This window comes from Anomaloglossus baeobatrachus, chromosome 10 (genome assembly GCF_048569485.1).
Source record: "Anomaloglossus baeobatrachus isolate aAnoBae1 chromosome 10, aAnoBae1.hap1, whole genome shotgun sequence".
Classification (NCBI taxonomy): domain Eukaryota; kingdom Metazoa; phylum Chordata; class Amphibia; order Anura; family Aromobatidae; genus Anomaloglossus; species Anomaloglossus baeobatrachus.
The window spans coordinates 10,457,806-10,473,472 of NC_134362.1; the positions used below are offsets into that span (position 1 = coordinate 10,457,806).

The 15,667-nt window shown below is 50.6% G+C and overlaps 1 protein-coding gene across 16 annotated transcripts in view; it reads left to right on the plus strand.

Annotated features, from left to right (window-relative positions):
* Nucleotides 1-15,667, plus strand: part of PPFIBP2 (PPFIB scaffold protein 2) — a 239,716-nt gene that overhangs the window by 129,509 nt on the left and 94,540 nt on the right. Inside the window, exon 1 of one of the 16 annotated variants that reach the window (XM_075326355.1) lies at nt 7,763-8,245. The exons of the other annotated variants lie outside the window; for them this stretch is intronic. Within the exon in view, the coding sequence (XP_075182470.1) occupies nt 8,198-8,245 (48 nt within the window). The 5' untranslated portion in view covers nt 7,763-8,197. Of the gene's footprint in view, nt 1-7,762; nt 8,246-15,667 lie in introns of those variants that run through there. 16 annotated transcript variants of the gene reach the window in all.

Consider the following 15,667-nt stretch of genomic DNA (forward strand, 5'->3'; position numbering starts at 1 on the left):
AGCATGGTAGTGCCCGCTCATCACTAGTTACCAGTACTGAGCACCCGAGCATGGTAGTGCCCGCTCATCACTAGTTACCAGTACCGAGCACCCGAGCATGGTAGTGTCCGCTCATCACTAGTTACCAGTACTGAGCACCCGAGCATGGTAGTGTCCGCTCATCACTAGTTATCAGTACTGAGCACCCGAGCATGGTAGTGCCCACTCATCACTAGTTACCAGTACTGAGCACCCGAGCATGGTAGTGCCCGCTCATCACTAGTTACCAGTACTGAGCACCCGAGCATGGTAGTGCTCGCTCATCACTAGTTACCAGTACTGAGCACCCGAGCATGGCAGTGCCCGCTCATCACTAGTTACCAGTACTGAGCACCCTAGCATGGCAGTGCCCGCTTATCACTAGTTACCAGTACTGAGCACCCGAGCATGGTAGTGCCCGCTCATCACTAGTTACCAGTACTGAGCACCTGAGCATGGTAGTGCCCGCTCATCACTAGTTACCAGTACAGAGCACCCGAGCATGGTAGTGCCCGCTCATCACTAGTTACCAGTACTGAGCACCTGAGCATGGTAGTGTCCGCTGATCACTAGATACCAGTACTGAGCACCCGAGCATGGTAGTGCCCGCTCATCACTAGTTACCAGTACAGAGCACCTGAGCATGGTAGTGCCAGCTCATCACTAGTTACCAGTACTGAGCACCTGAGCATGGTAGTGTCCGCTGATCACTAGTTACCAGTACTGAGCACCCGAGCATGGTAGTGCCCGCTCATCACTAGTTACCAGTACTGAGCACCTGAGCATGGTAGTGCTCTCTCATCACTAGTTACCAGTACTGAGCACCTGAGCATGGTAGTGCTCACTCATCACTAGTTACCAGTACTGAGCACCTGAGCATGGTAGTGCCCGCTCATCACTAGTTACCAGTACCGAGCACCCTAGCATGGTAGTGCCCGCTCATCACTAGTTACCAGTACTGAGCACCCGAGCATGGTAGTGCTCACTCATCACTAGTTACCAGTACTGAGCACCCGAGCATGGTAGTGCCCGCTCATCACTAGTTACCAGTACCGAGCACCCGAGCATGGTAGTGCTCACTCATCACTAGTTACCAGTACTGAGCACCCGAGCATGGTAGTGTCCGCTCATCACTAGTTACCAGTACCGAGCACCCTAGCATGGTAGTGCCCGCTCATCACTAGTTACCAGTACTGAGCACCCGAGCATGGTAGTGCTCGCTCATCACTAGTTACCAGTACTGAGCACCCGAGCATGGTAGTGCTCGCTCATCACTAGTTACCAGTACCGAGCACCCGAGCATGGTAGTGTCCGCTCATCACTAGTTATCAGTACTGAGCACCCGAGCATGGTAGTGTCCGCTCATCACTAGTTACCAGTACTGAGCACCCGAGCATGGTAGTGCCCGCTCATCACTAGTTACCAGTACTGAGCACCCGAGCATGGTAGTGCCCGCTCATCACTAGTTACCAGTACCGAGCACCCGAGCATGGTAGTGCTCACTCATCACTAGTTACCAGTACTGAGCACCCGAGCATGGTAGTGCCCACTCATCACTAGTTACCAGTACAGAGCACCCGAGCATGGTAGTGCTCACTCATCACTAGTTACCAGTACTGAGCACCCGAGCATGGTAGTGCCCGCTCATCACTAGTTACCAGTACTGAGCACCCGAGCATGGTAGTGCCCGCTCATCACTAGTTACCAGTACAGAGCACCCGAGCATGGTAGTGCCCGCTCATCACTAGTTACCAGTACTGAGCACCCGAGCATGGTAGTGCCCGCTCATCACTAGTTACCAGTACAGAGCACCCGAGCATGGTAGTGCCCGCTCATCACTAGTTACCAGTACTGAGCACCCGAGCATGGTAGTGCCCGCTCATCACTAGTTACCAGTACAGAGCACCCGAGCATGGTAGTGCCCGCTCATCACTAGTTACCAGTACTGAGCACCTGAGCATGGTAGTGCCCGCTCATCACTAGTTACCAGTACAGAGCACCCGAGCATGGTAGTGCTCACTCATCACTAGTTCCCAGTACTGAGCACCCGAGCATGGTAGTGCCCACTCATCACTAGTTACCAGTACTGAGCACCCGAGCATGGTAGTGCCCACTCATCACTAGTTACCAGTACTGAGCACCCGAGCATGGTAGTGTCCGCTCATCACTAGTTACCAGTACTGAGCACCCGAGCATGGTAGTGCCCGCTCATCACTAGTTACCAGTACCGAGCACCCTAGCATGGTAGTGCCCACTCATCACTAGTTACCAGTACGGAGCACCCGAGCATGGTAGTGCCCACTCATCACTAGTTACCAGTACTGAGCACCCGAGCATGGTAGTGTCCGCTCATTACTAGTTACCAGTACTGAGCACCCGAGCATGGTAGTGCCCGCTCATCACTAGTTACCAGTACCGAGCACCCTAGCATGGTAGTGCCCGCTCATCACTAGTTACCAGTACTGAGCACCCGAGCATGGTAGTGTCCGCTCATCACTAGTTATCAGTACTGAGCACCCGAGCATGGTAGTGCCCACTCATCACTAGTTACCAGTACTGAGCACCGGAGCATGGGAGTGCCCGCTCATCACTAGTTACCAGTACTGAGCACCCGAGCATGGTAGTGCTCGCTCATCACTAGTTACCAGTACTGAGCACCCGAGCATGGCAGTGCCCGCTCATCACTAGTTACCAGTACTGAGCACCCGAGCATGGCAGTGCCCGCTTATCACTAGTTACCAGTACTGAGCACCCGAGCATGGTAGTGCCCGCTCATCACTAGTTACCAGTACTGAGCACCTGAGCATGGTAGTGCCCGCTCATCACTAGTTACCAGTACAGAGCACCTGAGCATGGTAGTGCCCGCTCATCACTAGTTACCAGTACTGAGCACCCGAGCATGGTAGTGCCCGCTCATCACTAGTTACCAGTACTGAGCACCCGAGCATGGTAGTGCCCGCTCATCACTAGTTACCAGTACTGAGCACCTGAGCATGGTAGTGTCCGCTGATCACTAGTTACCAGTACTGAGCACCCGAGCATGGTAGTGCTCACTCATCACTAGTTACCAGTACTGAGCACCCGAGCATGGTAGTGCCCGCTCATCACTAGTTACCAGTACTGAGCACCCGAGCATGGTAGTGTCCGCTCATCACTAGTTACCAGTACCGAGCACCCTAGCATGGTAGTGCCCGCTCATCACTAGTTACCAGTACCGAGCACTCGAGCATGGTAGTGTCCGCTCATCACTAGTTATCAGTACTGAGCACCCGAGCATGGTAGTGCCCGCTCATCACTAGTTACCAGTACTGAGCACCCGAGCATGGTAGTGCCCGCTCATCACTAGTTACCAGTACAGAGCACCCGAGCATGGTAGTGCCCGCTCATCACTAGTTACCAGTACTGAGCACCCGAGCATGGTAGTGCCCGCTCATCACTAGTTACCAGTACTGAGCACCCGAACATGGTAGTGTCCGCTCATCACTAGTTACCAGTACTGAGCACCCGAGCATGGTAGTGCCCGCTCATCACTAGTTACCAGTACCGAGCACCCTAGCATGGTAGTGGCCACTCATCACTAGTTACCAGTACAGAGCACCCGAGCATGGTAGTGCTCACTCATCACTAGTTACCAGTACAGAGCACCCGAGCATGGTAGTGCCCGCTCATCACTAGTTACCAGTACAGAGCACCCGAGCATGGTAGTGCTCACTCATCACTAGTTCCCAGTACTGAGCACCCGAGCATGGTAGTGCACGCTCATCACTAGTTACCAGTACTGAGCACCCGAGCATGGTAGTGCCCGCTCATCACTAGTTACCAGTACTGAGCACCCGAGCATGGTAGTGCCCGCTCATCACTAGTTACCAGTACCGAGCACCCGAGCATGGTAGTGCCTGATCATCACTAATCACAATACATCTTACAGTACAATACAGTCCACATTACTGTATATACAAAAGACGCAAGATTACATTCCATAACGTGATTGTTGTGTACAGTGGCAGGAACGTGGCAGCTATAGTCCGCTACTTTTACAGTGGCATACCCTAGTGATGTTATGGGTGGAGCGCCCCTTTAAGCCTCTTTGTTATACCGTCCATATTCACCCAGCCCTGATTTTGGAGGGATAAACTCTTCACTAGATCCCATAAACTGGATCAGCGCCGACCATCAGATCTGGTCTCGTGAAATCCCCGTCTTCTATCAGCCGAGCAGGTGACTGTGAAATCCGCACAGACCCCTCCTGTCGTGTGATGAGGACGGGTTACGTTACACCCCGCGCTGAGCTGAGAGGCCCAGACTCCTGTATATAAATGGTCATGAGCGAGCGGCAGCTGTGCTGGAGGAGGCCGCACGCTCAGGATCATTTTCCATTACACTATGAGGAAGTATAAAGTATACAGTGATTATAGCAGAATGGGCCGTAAGGTCAGAGGACTCGATGAGGCATGTGGGGTAGGGAGATGGTTATAGGCTCTGTTCACATGAACGTATCATGCACTGGCCGTAGACTCCAATATTAATAAAGCTTACATTCTCCGTGCGATGCCGGCTCATTTTTTTTGCTTTTAATGGTATTTCGCACTTGTTTGTTCACCCAGTCCCCTACTATAATCCTATATGCCAACTTTTCAGGTTTGCCATTTGGAAGAGCATTTGCTGCCGAGCATGCACAGCACATTGACGGAAATGTTCACAGGTGACCATGCTCCTTTTTCAGGTGACACCCCATCCATACCCCATTCTACGCTCTTTAAAAGTATCCCGAAGTCCGGCACAGGAGATCTTCTGATAAACCTCAATTCTGGGATGTTTTTTGCAGCTTCCAAAAAATACTGTTAATTCCTCCCAGAGTGATTCCTTTTTCTAGGTGGTCGAAAGTGTGAATTGTGAGATGGACAGCGACGAACTAGAAGTTGTAAAGGACTTCAACCTACTCGGAGCAATGATCACTCAACAAGTCAACAGGAAAATAGCTATGGGCAAATCAACAATGATGTCACCGAACAAGGTCCTCATATCGAGGAACATTTCACTGGTGACGAAGACACGACTTGTACGTAGTCTGGTGTCTGCTCATACATAGTCTGGTCTTTTTTGTTGTCAAATTTTGATGTGATCCCTGGACAAGAAAGAAACAAGATAGAAGAATCAATGGCTTCATAATGTGGTGCTATTGAAGGATGTTGTCAATAGCATGGATGGCAAGAAGAACACACAAATCAGTTCTGGAACAAATCAAATAAGATATGCCACTCAAAGCAGGGATCACCAGGCTACGACTTAAGGGGGCTTTACACGCTACAATATCGTTAACGTATTATCGTCGGGGTCACGGTGTTTGTGACGCCGTTAATGACATCGTAGCATGTGACACGTACGAGCGACCTTAGTCGATCGCAAAAGTGGTCAAAATTGTTCGCCACGAAGAGGTCATCCTGAATCAAAAAATCGTTAATTGCTTATTAGCGATGTTGCTCGTCATTCCTGCGGCAGCACACATCGCTCCGTGTGACACCGCAGGAGCGATGAACATCTCCTTACCTGCGTCCACCGGCATTGTGGAAGGAAGGAGGTGGGCGGGATGTTACGTCCCGCTCATCTCCGCCCCTCCGCTTCTATTGGACGGCTGCCGTGTGACGCAGGGCAGGTAAGTCCGTGTGACGGGTGTAAGCGAGGTTATGCGGCACGGGCAGCGATTTGCCCGTGTCGCACAACCGATGAGGGCGGGTACACTCGCTAGCGATATTGATACCGATATCGCAGCGTGTAAAGTGCCCTTTACTTTCTTTGGACAGATCATACAAAGAAAGCAATCACTGGAAAAGGACATCATGGTTGAAAAAATAGGAGGAACAAGGCGAAGAGGAAGACCAGCACCCCGATTGCTTGATACTATCAAGATAACAGCAGAGAAGACCCTGCTGGACCTATCTAGCTGGAGAAGACCCTGCTGGACCTATCTATTTGGAGAAGACCCTGCTGGACCTGTCTAGCTGGAGAAGACTCTGCTGGTCCTATCTTGGCAGAGAAGACCCTGCTGGTCCTATCTTGGCAGAGAAGACCCTGCTGGTCCTATCTTGGCAGAGAAGACCCTGCTGGACCTTTCTAGGCGGAGAATACCCTGGTGGACCTATCTAGGCTGCACAAGATCGATCTTCCTAGAGAGTGTTCATCCATCCAGCTATCTAAAAAGAATAATTTTTAATAAAAAGAAAGAGAACATTTTTGCCAAATATCCTGTAATAACCTCCTGGGATCCTTCCGAATCCTATGAGAAAGCAAGGCATCTGAAAGGCTGCGTGGTCTTGACACACTCATAGACCTTCATCAGATGGGCATCTGAGGGGCAGGGAATGAGGTGTGGAAGGTGGTGGTCATTAAGTGTATATATATATTTTATATATTTCACTAAAAGCTGACAACAGTCCCGAATTTGTGGGGAATGTCTCGATTTTCCAAATACAAATCCCGGCAAATGTAAGTCTGTCCAGGCTGAAATGGGATGAAGCCATCTAAACTCCATACGAGTGTGTGAGGTTCTGCTCGGGTTGGGGACATTTTCAGCTGGAGTAAAGCACCAATATCCAACCAACAGTAGTGGTGGAAAGTGCGATGGCCCACCGATGTACCGGTGTCGTCTTATATGGCAGAGCAGCTATTCGGCCGTGTGCAGCTGCTCCTTCTGTACTTTATATAGCCCCGGCCCTGCGGGATCCTGTAACAATGGCTTCGGCCCCCTCTGTGTGATACGCCTATGGCCTGAAGTAAGGATACACGGATGCTTTGTTAATCTTTCTAAGTACGACAAGCTGAAACTTCCTCACAATGGTCACAATTTGGTGGATTTGTGGCGCACCCTATAACAAGGATCTGTCACGTCAGGGATCCTCATTCCCAGTTTTTCCACATGCTCGCTGCAGATTTTTCGCCCTGTCAATCATGTAAGGTGACTACATCGGAGTGTCTGCAATTGATATATAATTAATATGTATCCTAGTGGTTGGCACTGTTGTCCGCAGCGCTGGGTCCTGGGTTCGGATCCAGTTAAGGGTATCATTTTATTGGTATTACTTTGAAATGGACAAGTCTTGGGCGACCCGTGTGGAAACTACTGATACCGAAAATGACCTCTCTTATGGGGTCTAACATACCGGTACAAGAATGTCCAATGGCACCACCAGAGATCCGCTGTAGTTTATGGATAGCCCGGCAGCAATGGTTTCATTTCCCTGCAGCACCTCCGCAGGTGAAATGAGGCATTACACGTTCTTTATGCAAAGAGATGCTTTCTACAGCCATTCTCCTGCAATATGTTTGGGGAAAAAAAAAGTTCCTAATTACGAGAGCTCCTTTGTAAGATCTTCCACTTTTCGGATGGCGTCCATTCCAATTTTACTTTACAAAAAAAATCTGGGAAAATAAAAACAAAATGCAGCGAATTTTCATGAAAATGTCTCCTCCGAAACATAAAGTGCAGAAGTGTAAAGAATAGAAAAACTTAGGACAGAGTGGCGGAGCTATGGCTAAGTCCTGTCCGAGTTTTGCACCCTCGACCTACTGGTCTTCACATTGAGGATGTCCTCTCTGGTTTTCCTCCGCTCGGGAGACAGAGGTGTTTACTTAAACGTCTTTGTCCCTCGCCTTGTCTCACACGCAGCACACCAGGAGGACTGAGGGATCACATTGCAGGGGCTGCTGTACAGCAGTATCTGGCAGGGAGCGAGGCGATGAGAAGTGACATTGGAGGCAGCAGGAGAAGTACAGACAGGAAATAGGGGGTCTCGGAGTAATGAGTTCCAGTCACCCACCGCTCTGAAGCCCAGGCATCCTCCAAAATAGTTTTCTCCTGACTGCTTGGCAATATTTAGCTTCGGTGCTGGAGGTAACAGGCGGTTCCTGCTTGTCGTCCAACCGGTCGTATGATATTTGTTAGGATTTATTACCCGGTATTAGGGAGATTGAATCATGCAGCCGGCTTAGGATAATTCGCCCTGTGAGCAGCAATCCGTAGACAGCCCGGGGGCCGCAACCGACATACAGTGCGATCAGAGGCTTCCAACTTTGGAAAAAAAAAAAGGGGAACCCACGAGACACCAGAACAAAGACCATGTCTCCAGCCAAGAGAGAAACACGGTTTCCGAAGGGAATGTGATTTGCGAGATGGACGCAGAGAATGGACGTTGAAATCGATATTTACAAACACTTCACGTGGCTGAGAAGGGTAAGTCCGTTCTGCATGCCTTCTATAGGGCTCCTTACGTTCTCTTACGCCCGCTCCGGGGCTCCTTACGTTCTCTTACGCCCGCTCCGGGGCTCCTTACGTTCTCTTACGCCCGCTCCGGGGCTCCTTACGTTCTGCATGCCCGCTCTGGGGCTCCTTACGTTCTGCATGCCCGCTCTGGGGCTCCTTACATTCTGCATGCCCGCTCTGGGGCTCCTTACCTTCTGCATGCCCGCTCTGGGGCTCCTTACCTTCTGCATGCCCGATCTGGGGCTCCTTACATTCTGCATGCCCGCTCTGGGGCTCCGTACGTTCTGCACGCCCGCTCCGAGGCTCATTACATTCTGCACCCACGCTCCGGGGCTCCTTACGTTCTGCACGCCAGCTCCTGGGCTCCTTATGTTCTGCATGCCCGTTCTGGGGCTCCTTACGTTCTGCACGCCCGCTCTGGGGCTCCTTACGTTCTGCATGCCCGCTCTGGGGCTCCTTACGTTCTGCATGCCCGCTCTGGGGCTCCTTACGTTCTGCATGCCCGCTCCTGGGCTCCTTATGTTCTGCACGCCAGCTCCTGGGCTCCTTACGTTCTGCACGCCTGCTCTGGGGTTCCTTACGTTCTGCACGCCTGCTCTGGGGCTCCTTACGTTCTGCACGCCTGCTCTGGGGCTCCTTACGTTCTGCACACCCGCTCTGGGGCTCCTTACGTTCTGCACACCCGCTCTGGGGCTCCTTACATTCTGCATGCCCGCTTCGGGGCTCCTTACGTTCTGCACGCCTGCTCTGGGGCTCCTTATGTTCTGCACGCCTGTTCTGGGGCTCCTTACGTTCTGCACGCCCGCTCTGGGGCTCCTTACGTTCTGCACGCCAGCTCCTGGGCTCCTTATGTTCTGCATGCCCGTTCTGGGGCTCCTTACGTTCTGCACGCCTGCTCTGGGGCTCCTTACGTTCTGCACACCCGCTCTGGGGCTCCTTACGTTCTGCACGCCCGCTTCGGGGCTCCTTGTGTTCTGTACGCCCGCTCTGGGGCTCCTTACGTTCTGCACGCCCGCTTCGGGGCTCCTTATGTTCTGTACGCCCGCTCTGGGGCTCCTTACACTTTTACTTCACATTTTAAAGGCATTCAATAATTTTCCATGAGTTTTCAGTGATAAAAGTTGCGTTGTGTCATGTACAGGATAATCCAAAGAAAGCGAGTTATGTGCTTGTGATTCACTTATCTACAAGTGTCCTAAAGGGGTGCGACGGTCCCCAATTTAGGGCTCTGAGTCGAGGATATTTCTTTAGAGAGCAGATCTTCAGGACTGTGCAAATCCAGTTCATTGACGTGAGAATATTACGCTCCTCTGCGCTGATCCTGGCCGCCATATTTTCTAGAATAAGGTTTATTGATAAGAGGCTTTTTTGTCTGATCTATTGAGTGGATTATTTGCTTATCGGGGTGTCCCAGCTCATACAGGTATCTCATCTACGCAGATTATACTGTGCGTGGATAATAGATGCAGGCTCCACCATTGTCTCATCTGTATCATCTCGAGGGCTCCGACCAGAGCCGCTATCAGTGGAGAAGTGGCCAGAATTTCTAAGATTTGGCCGGTTTACAGAAGCGTTTTACGGGCACATTTTGCACCGACACTGCGCCGTAGGCGACGTGAGATGAAATAGCAGTGACATATCACAGCTGAGCGTCCCAGCCAGACCTCCATCTTATAGGTGTTGTCTCACAGGTCACACAATCTTCAGATGGAGCCTCGACATGCCCCCTCAGGGGTGGAGCGTTGAGCTTTCTCTACTCGTTCCCATTGAGGCGGTTTCCCAGCTCCTGTAGCTATTGGGACATTGTCCTTCTTCCCTCATCCTGGCCTCATATGTCTTCCTTGCATGTTGTTGACGTTTCTTTGGCCGTTGTGATGCCTCTCGTCGTCATAGTTTGTGCTCATTTTCTGCGCGTATAGCCATAAATGTTTATGTACCAAGGTGCGGCACCATCACAACTGGGTAAATGAGACAAGTAACGGGTAAATGTGCGACATGTCCGAATGTGAAAGTGGCTGACACATTGGGGGCGCTGCAAGACTGGCGCTTACTGCCACTCCATTAATTATCCAGAGACCCCGCCGTTTCCCCCAAAAGGGAAGAAGTTGACTAAAAGTGATGTAAGATATAGACGTCGATGTAAACACCAGAAAGTGAATTGTATCCACCGAACAGTTGTAAGAGTGTTGGCAGCGGAGTGACTCGTGATGGCAGCTGACGAGGACCTGAGAGAGACCCCTGATGGGTGGAAGTGGCCGCGGTGACCAGATAGAGGTGGGAGACTGTGAGTAGTGAGGCCTGTGTGTGGTGTGTCCGCCGTAGACCATGAAGGGCGCGCACTAGGCCTCAATGGCGCGGTGTGTGGAGGGCAGGTGATAGCGCGACTCATGCACTGCTCATCGCTGGGGGCGAGCCGGGTCTTTCAGAAGTTTAGTGCCATTGCAATGTTATGAGTATCACCCCTCCATATTGGCAGACTCTGTAAATGGCCGTTATTAGGAAACGTCCGTGTGACGTTGTTGGGGGAGATGGGACATTTATGGCCGGTCCTGTTGATGGACCATAAGTGTCTCAGATGGGAACGCCCCTTTAATGACCTGAACCGACGGCGGCATAGGGATCTAAGATACTGTCATTAGGGGTCACAAAACCCAGTCAGGTATTCAGGCCATATTAGGGGCTCGAAAATGGACTCATAATTCCAATCCCTGAGCGCAGGGTCACCATCCTACCCCCCCCCCCCCCCCAATATGCTCAGTCTTTGCGTTTTCAGATGCACGTGTCCTGCTGTTTACTATAAATAAAGCTTATTGATAACGGCAGTTACTGATGGTCTCTGCACTGACACTGTTTGTTGTAAGTAAAGTTTATTGACATCAGATACTCTCTGCGTGGATTTAGTTGCCGTGGTTACTTGTTGTGCTGTGTTTATTGTAAATAAAGTTGATTGATGTGAGGAGGAAAGCCGCTATCACAGAGATCTGATCTCCAGGCGTAAACGAGCGCAGGTTCACATTATAGACCCCCTATTATATATTATACCGCGTGGGCGCGCTCGGATTCAATTTCACCCAGCTTTATTTATATGGGTCAGATCATTGTCTTCTGGAGCACGGAGGGTTAATCTCCGGCATATCAGAGACACAGGAACAGAGCCGCTTTGTGTCTTCCTTTTGTAGGTTTTCTGCCCAACCTGTTTTCTATTTATACCGCTCTGCGAAGGTGAACGCCATGTATAGCGCTGAATGGCGGGTGTTAATGGGATATATATATATATATTTATGGTGCACAGACAGACTAACATTTATATATGTACATGTGCACACAGCAGGTGAAAGAAGTATTGAACACGTTACCTATTTTCTAAAGCTGTTATTGACTTGAATTTCTCACCAGATGTCGGTAACAACTCATCCAATCCACACAGGCAAAGAAATCAAACCTGAGATGTCCATAAATTGTGTAATAATGAGAAATGACACCGGGAAAAAGTATTGACCACGTTACTGAACTGTACTGAATACTTAATACATTGTCCTTTATTGGTGATGAATCGCCAGACACCTCCTGTATGGAGACACTAGTCACCTGCATTGCTCAGGTGGATTTTGGCCCATTCTTCCGCACACACTCCTCACATCCTGTATGGAGACACTAGTCACCTGCATTGCTCAGGTGGATTTTGGCCCATTCTTCCGCACACACTCCTCACATCCTGTATGGAGACACTAGTCCCTGCATTGCTCAGGTGGATTTTGGCCCATTCTTCCGCACACACTCCTCACATCCTGTATGGAGACACTAGTCCCTGCATTGCTCAGGTGGATTTGGCCCATTCTTCCGCACACACTCCTCACATCCTGTATGGAGACACTAGTAGCCTGCATTGCTCAGGTGGATTTTGGCCCATTCTTCCGCACACACTCCTCACATCCTGTATGGAGATACTAGTCACCTGCATTGCTCAGGTGGATTTTGGTCCATTCTTCTGCACACACTCCTCACATCCTGTATGGAGACACTAGTCACCTGCATTGCTCAGGTGGATTTTGGTCCATTCTTCTGCACACACTCCTCACATCCTGTATGGAGACACTAGTCACCTGCATTGCTCAGGTGGATTTTGGCCCATTCTTCCGCACACACTCCTCACATCCTGTATGGAGACACTAGTCACCTGCATTGCTCAGGTGGATTTTGGTCCATTCTTCCGCACACACTCCTCACATCCTGTATGGAGACACTAGTCATCTGCATTGCTCAGGTGAATTTTGGTCCATTCTTCCGCACACACTCCTCACATCCTGTATGGAGACACTAGTCGCCTGCATTGCTCAGGTGGATTCTGGCCCATTCTTCCGCACACACTCCTCACATCCTGTATGGAGACACTAGTCACCTGCATTGCTCAGGTGGATTTTGGCCCATTCTTCCGCACACACTCCTCACATCCTGTATGGAGACACTAGTCACCTGCATGGTTCAGGGGGATTTTGGTCCATTCTTCTGCACACACTCCTCACATCCTGTATGGAGACACTAGTCACCTGCATGGTTCAGGGGGATTTTGGTCCATTCTTCTGCACACACTCCTCACATCCTGTATGGAGACACTAGTCGTCTGCATTGCTCAGGTGGATTTTGGCCCATTCTTCCGCACACACACTCCTCACATCCTCTATGAAGACACTAGTCGCCTGCATTGCTCAGGTGGATTTTGGCCCATTCTTCCGCACACACTCCTCACATCCTGTATGGAGACACTAGTCGCCTGCATTGCTCAGGTGGATTCTGGCCCATTCTTCCACACACACTCCTCACATCCTGTATGGAGACACTGGTCACCTGCATTGCTCAGGTGGATTTTGGCCCATTCTTCTGCACACACTCCTCACATCCTGTATGGAGACACTAGTCACCTGCATTGCTCAGGTGGATTTTGGCCCATTCTTCCACACACACTCCTCACATCCTGTATGGAGACACTAGTCACCTGCATTGCTCAGGTGGATTTTGGTCCATTCATCCGCACACACACTCCTCACATCCTGTATGGAGACACTAGTCACCTGCATTGCTCAGGTGGATTTTGGCCCATTCTTCCGCACACACTCCTCACATCCTGTATGGAGACACTAGTCACCTGCATTGCTCAGGTGGATTTTGGCCATTCTTCTGCACACACTCCTCACATCCTGTAGGGAGACACTAGTCACCTGCATTGCTCAGGTGGATTTTGGCCCATTCTTCCGCACACACTCCTCACATCCTGTATGGAGACACTAGTCGCCTGCATTGCTCAGGTGGGATTTTGGTCCATTCTTCTGCACACACTCCTCACATCCTGTATGGAGACACTAGTCACCTGCATTGCTCAGGTGGATTTTGGTCCATTCTTCTGCACACACTCCTCACATCCTGTATGGAGACACTAGTCGCCTGCATTGCTCAGGTGGGATTTTGGTCCATTCTTCTGCACACACTCCTCACATCCTGTATGGAGACACTAGTCGCCTGCATTGCTCAGGTGGGATTTTGGCCCATTCTTCTGCACACACTCCTCACATCCTGTATGGAGACACTAGTCACCTGCATTGCTCAGGTGGATTTTGGCCCATTCTTCCGCACACACTCCTCACATCCTGTATGGAGACACTAGTCGCCTGCATTGCTCAGGTGGGATTTTGGCCCATTCTTCTGCACACACTCCTCACATCCTGTATGGAGACACTAGTCGCCTGCATTGCTCAGGTGGATTTTGGCCCATTCTTCTGCACACACTCCTCACATCCTGTATGGAGACACTAGTCGCCTGCATTGCTCAGGTGGATTTTGGTCCATTCTTCCGCACACACTCCTCACACCCTGTATGGAGACACTAGTCGCCTGCATTGCTCAGGTGGATTTTGGTCCATTCTTCTGTACACACTCCTCACATCCTGTATGGAGACACTAGTCGTCTGCATTGCTCAGGTGGATTTTGGCCCATTCTTCCACACACACTCCTCACATCCTGTATGGAGACACTAGTCGCCTGCATTGCTCAGGTGGATTTTGGCCCATTCTTCTGCACACACTCCTCTCATCCTGTATGGAGACACTAGTCGCCTGCATTGCTCAGGTGGATTTTGGCCCATTCTTCTGCACACACTCCTCTCATCCTGTATGGAGACACTAGTCGCCTGCATTGCTCAGGTGGATTTTGGCCCATTCTTCCGCACACACTCCTCACATCCTGTATGGAGACACTAGTCACCTGCATTGCTCAGGTGGATTTTGGCCCATTCTTCCACACACACTCCTCACATCCTGTATGGAGACACTAGTCGCCTGCATTGCTCAGGTGGATTTTGGCCCATTCTTCCGCACACACTCCTCACATCCTGTATGGAGACACTAGTCGCCTGCATTGCTCAGGTGGATTTTGGTCCATTCTTCCGCACACACACTCCTCACATCCTGTATGGAGACACTAGTCGCCTGCATTGCTCAGGTGGATTTTGGTCCATTCTTCCACACACACTCCTCACATCCTGTATGGAGACACTAGTCGCCTGCATTGCTCAGGTGGATTTTGCCCCATTCTTCCATACACACTCCTCACATCCTGTATGGAGACACTAGTCGCCTGCATTGCTCAGGTGGATTTTGCCCCATTCTTCCACACACACTCCTCACATCCTGTATGGAGACACTATTCGCCTGCATTGCTCAGGTGGATTTTGGCCCATTCTTCCGCACACACTCCTCACATCCTGTATGGAGACACTAGTCGTCTGCATTGCTCAGGTGGATTTTGGCCCATTCTTCCGCACACACTCCTCACATCCTGTATGGAGACACTAGTCACCTGCATTGCTCAGGTGGATTTTGGCCCATTCTTCTGCACACACACTCCTCACATCCTGTATGGAGACACTAGTCGCCTGCATTGCTCAGGTAGATTTTGGCCCATTCTTCCGCACACACTCCTCACATCCTGTATGGAGACACTAGTCGCCTGCATTGCTCAGGTGGATTTTGGCCCTTTCTTCTGCACACACTCCTCACATCCTGTATGGAGACACTAGTCGCCTGCATTGCTCAGGTGGATTTTGGCCCATTCTTCCGCACACACTCCTCACATCCAGCAGGTCTCGCCTCCTTCTATGATCTCTGAGCTTTAGTTCCTTCCAGGCATTTTCTATTGGATTCAGCTCTGGTGATCGGCTTGTCCATTCTAGCAGATTTATTTTCTTTCTCCTTGGCTGTGTTTGGGATCATTGTGTTGCTGAAATGTCCGCCCTCGTTTCATCTTCGTCATCCTGGTAGATGACAGCAGATTTTTATCAGGAATGTCTCTGTACATTTATCCATTCATCCTTCCTTCAATGATATGAAGTTTTCCAGTGC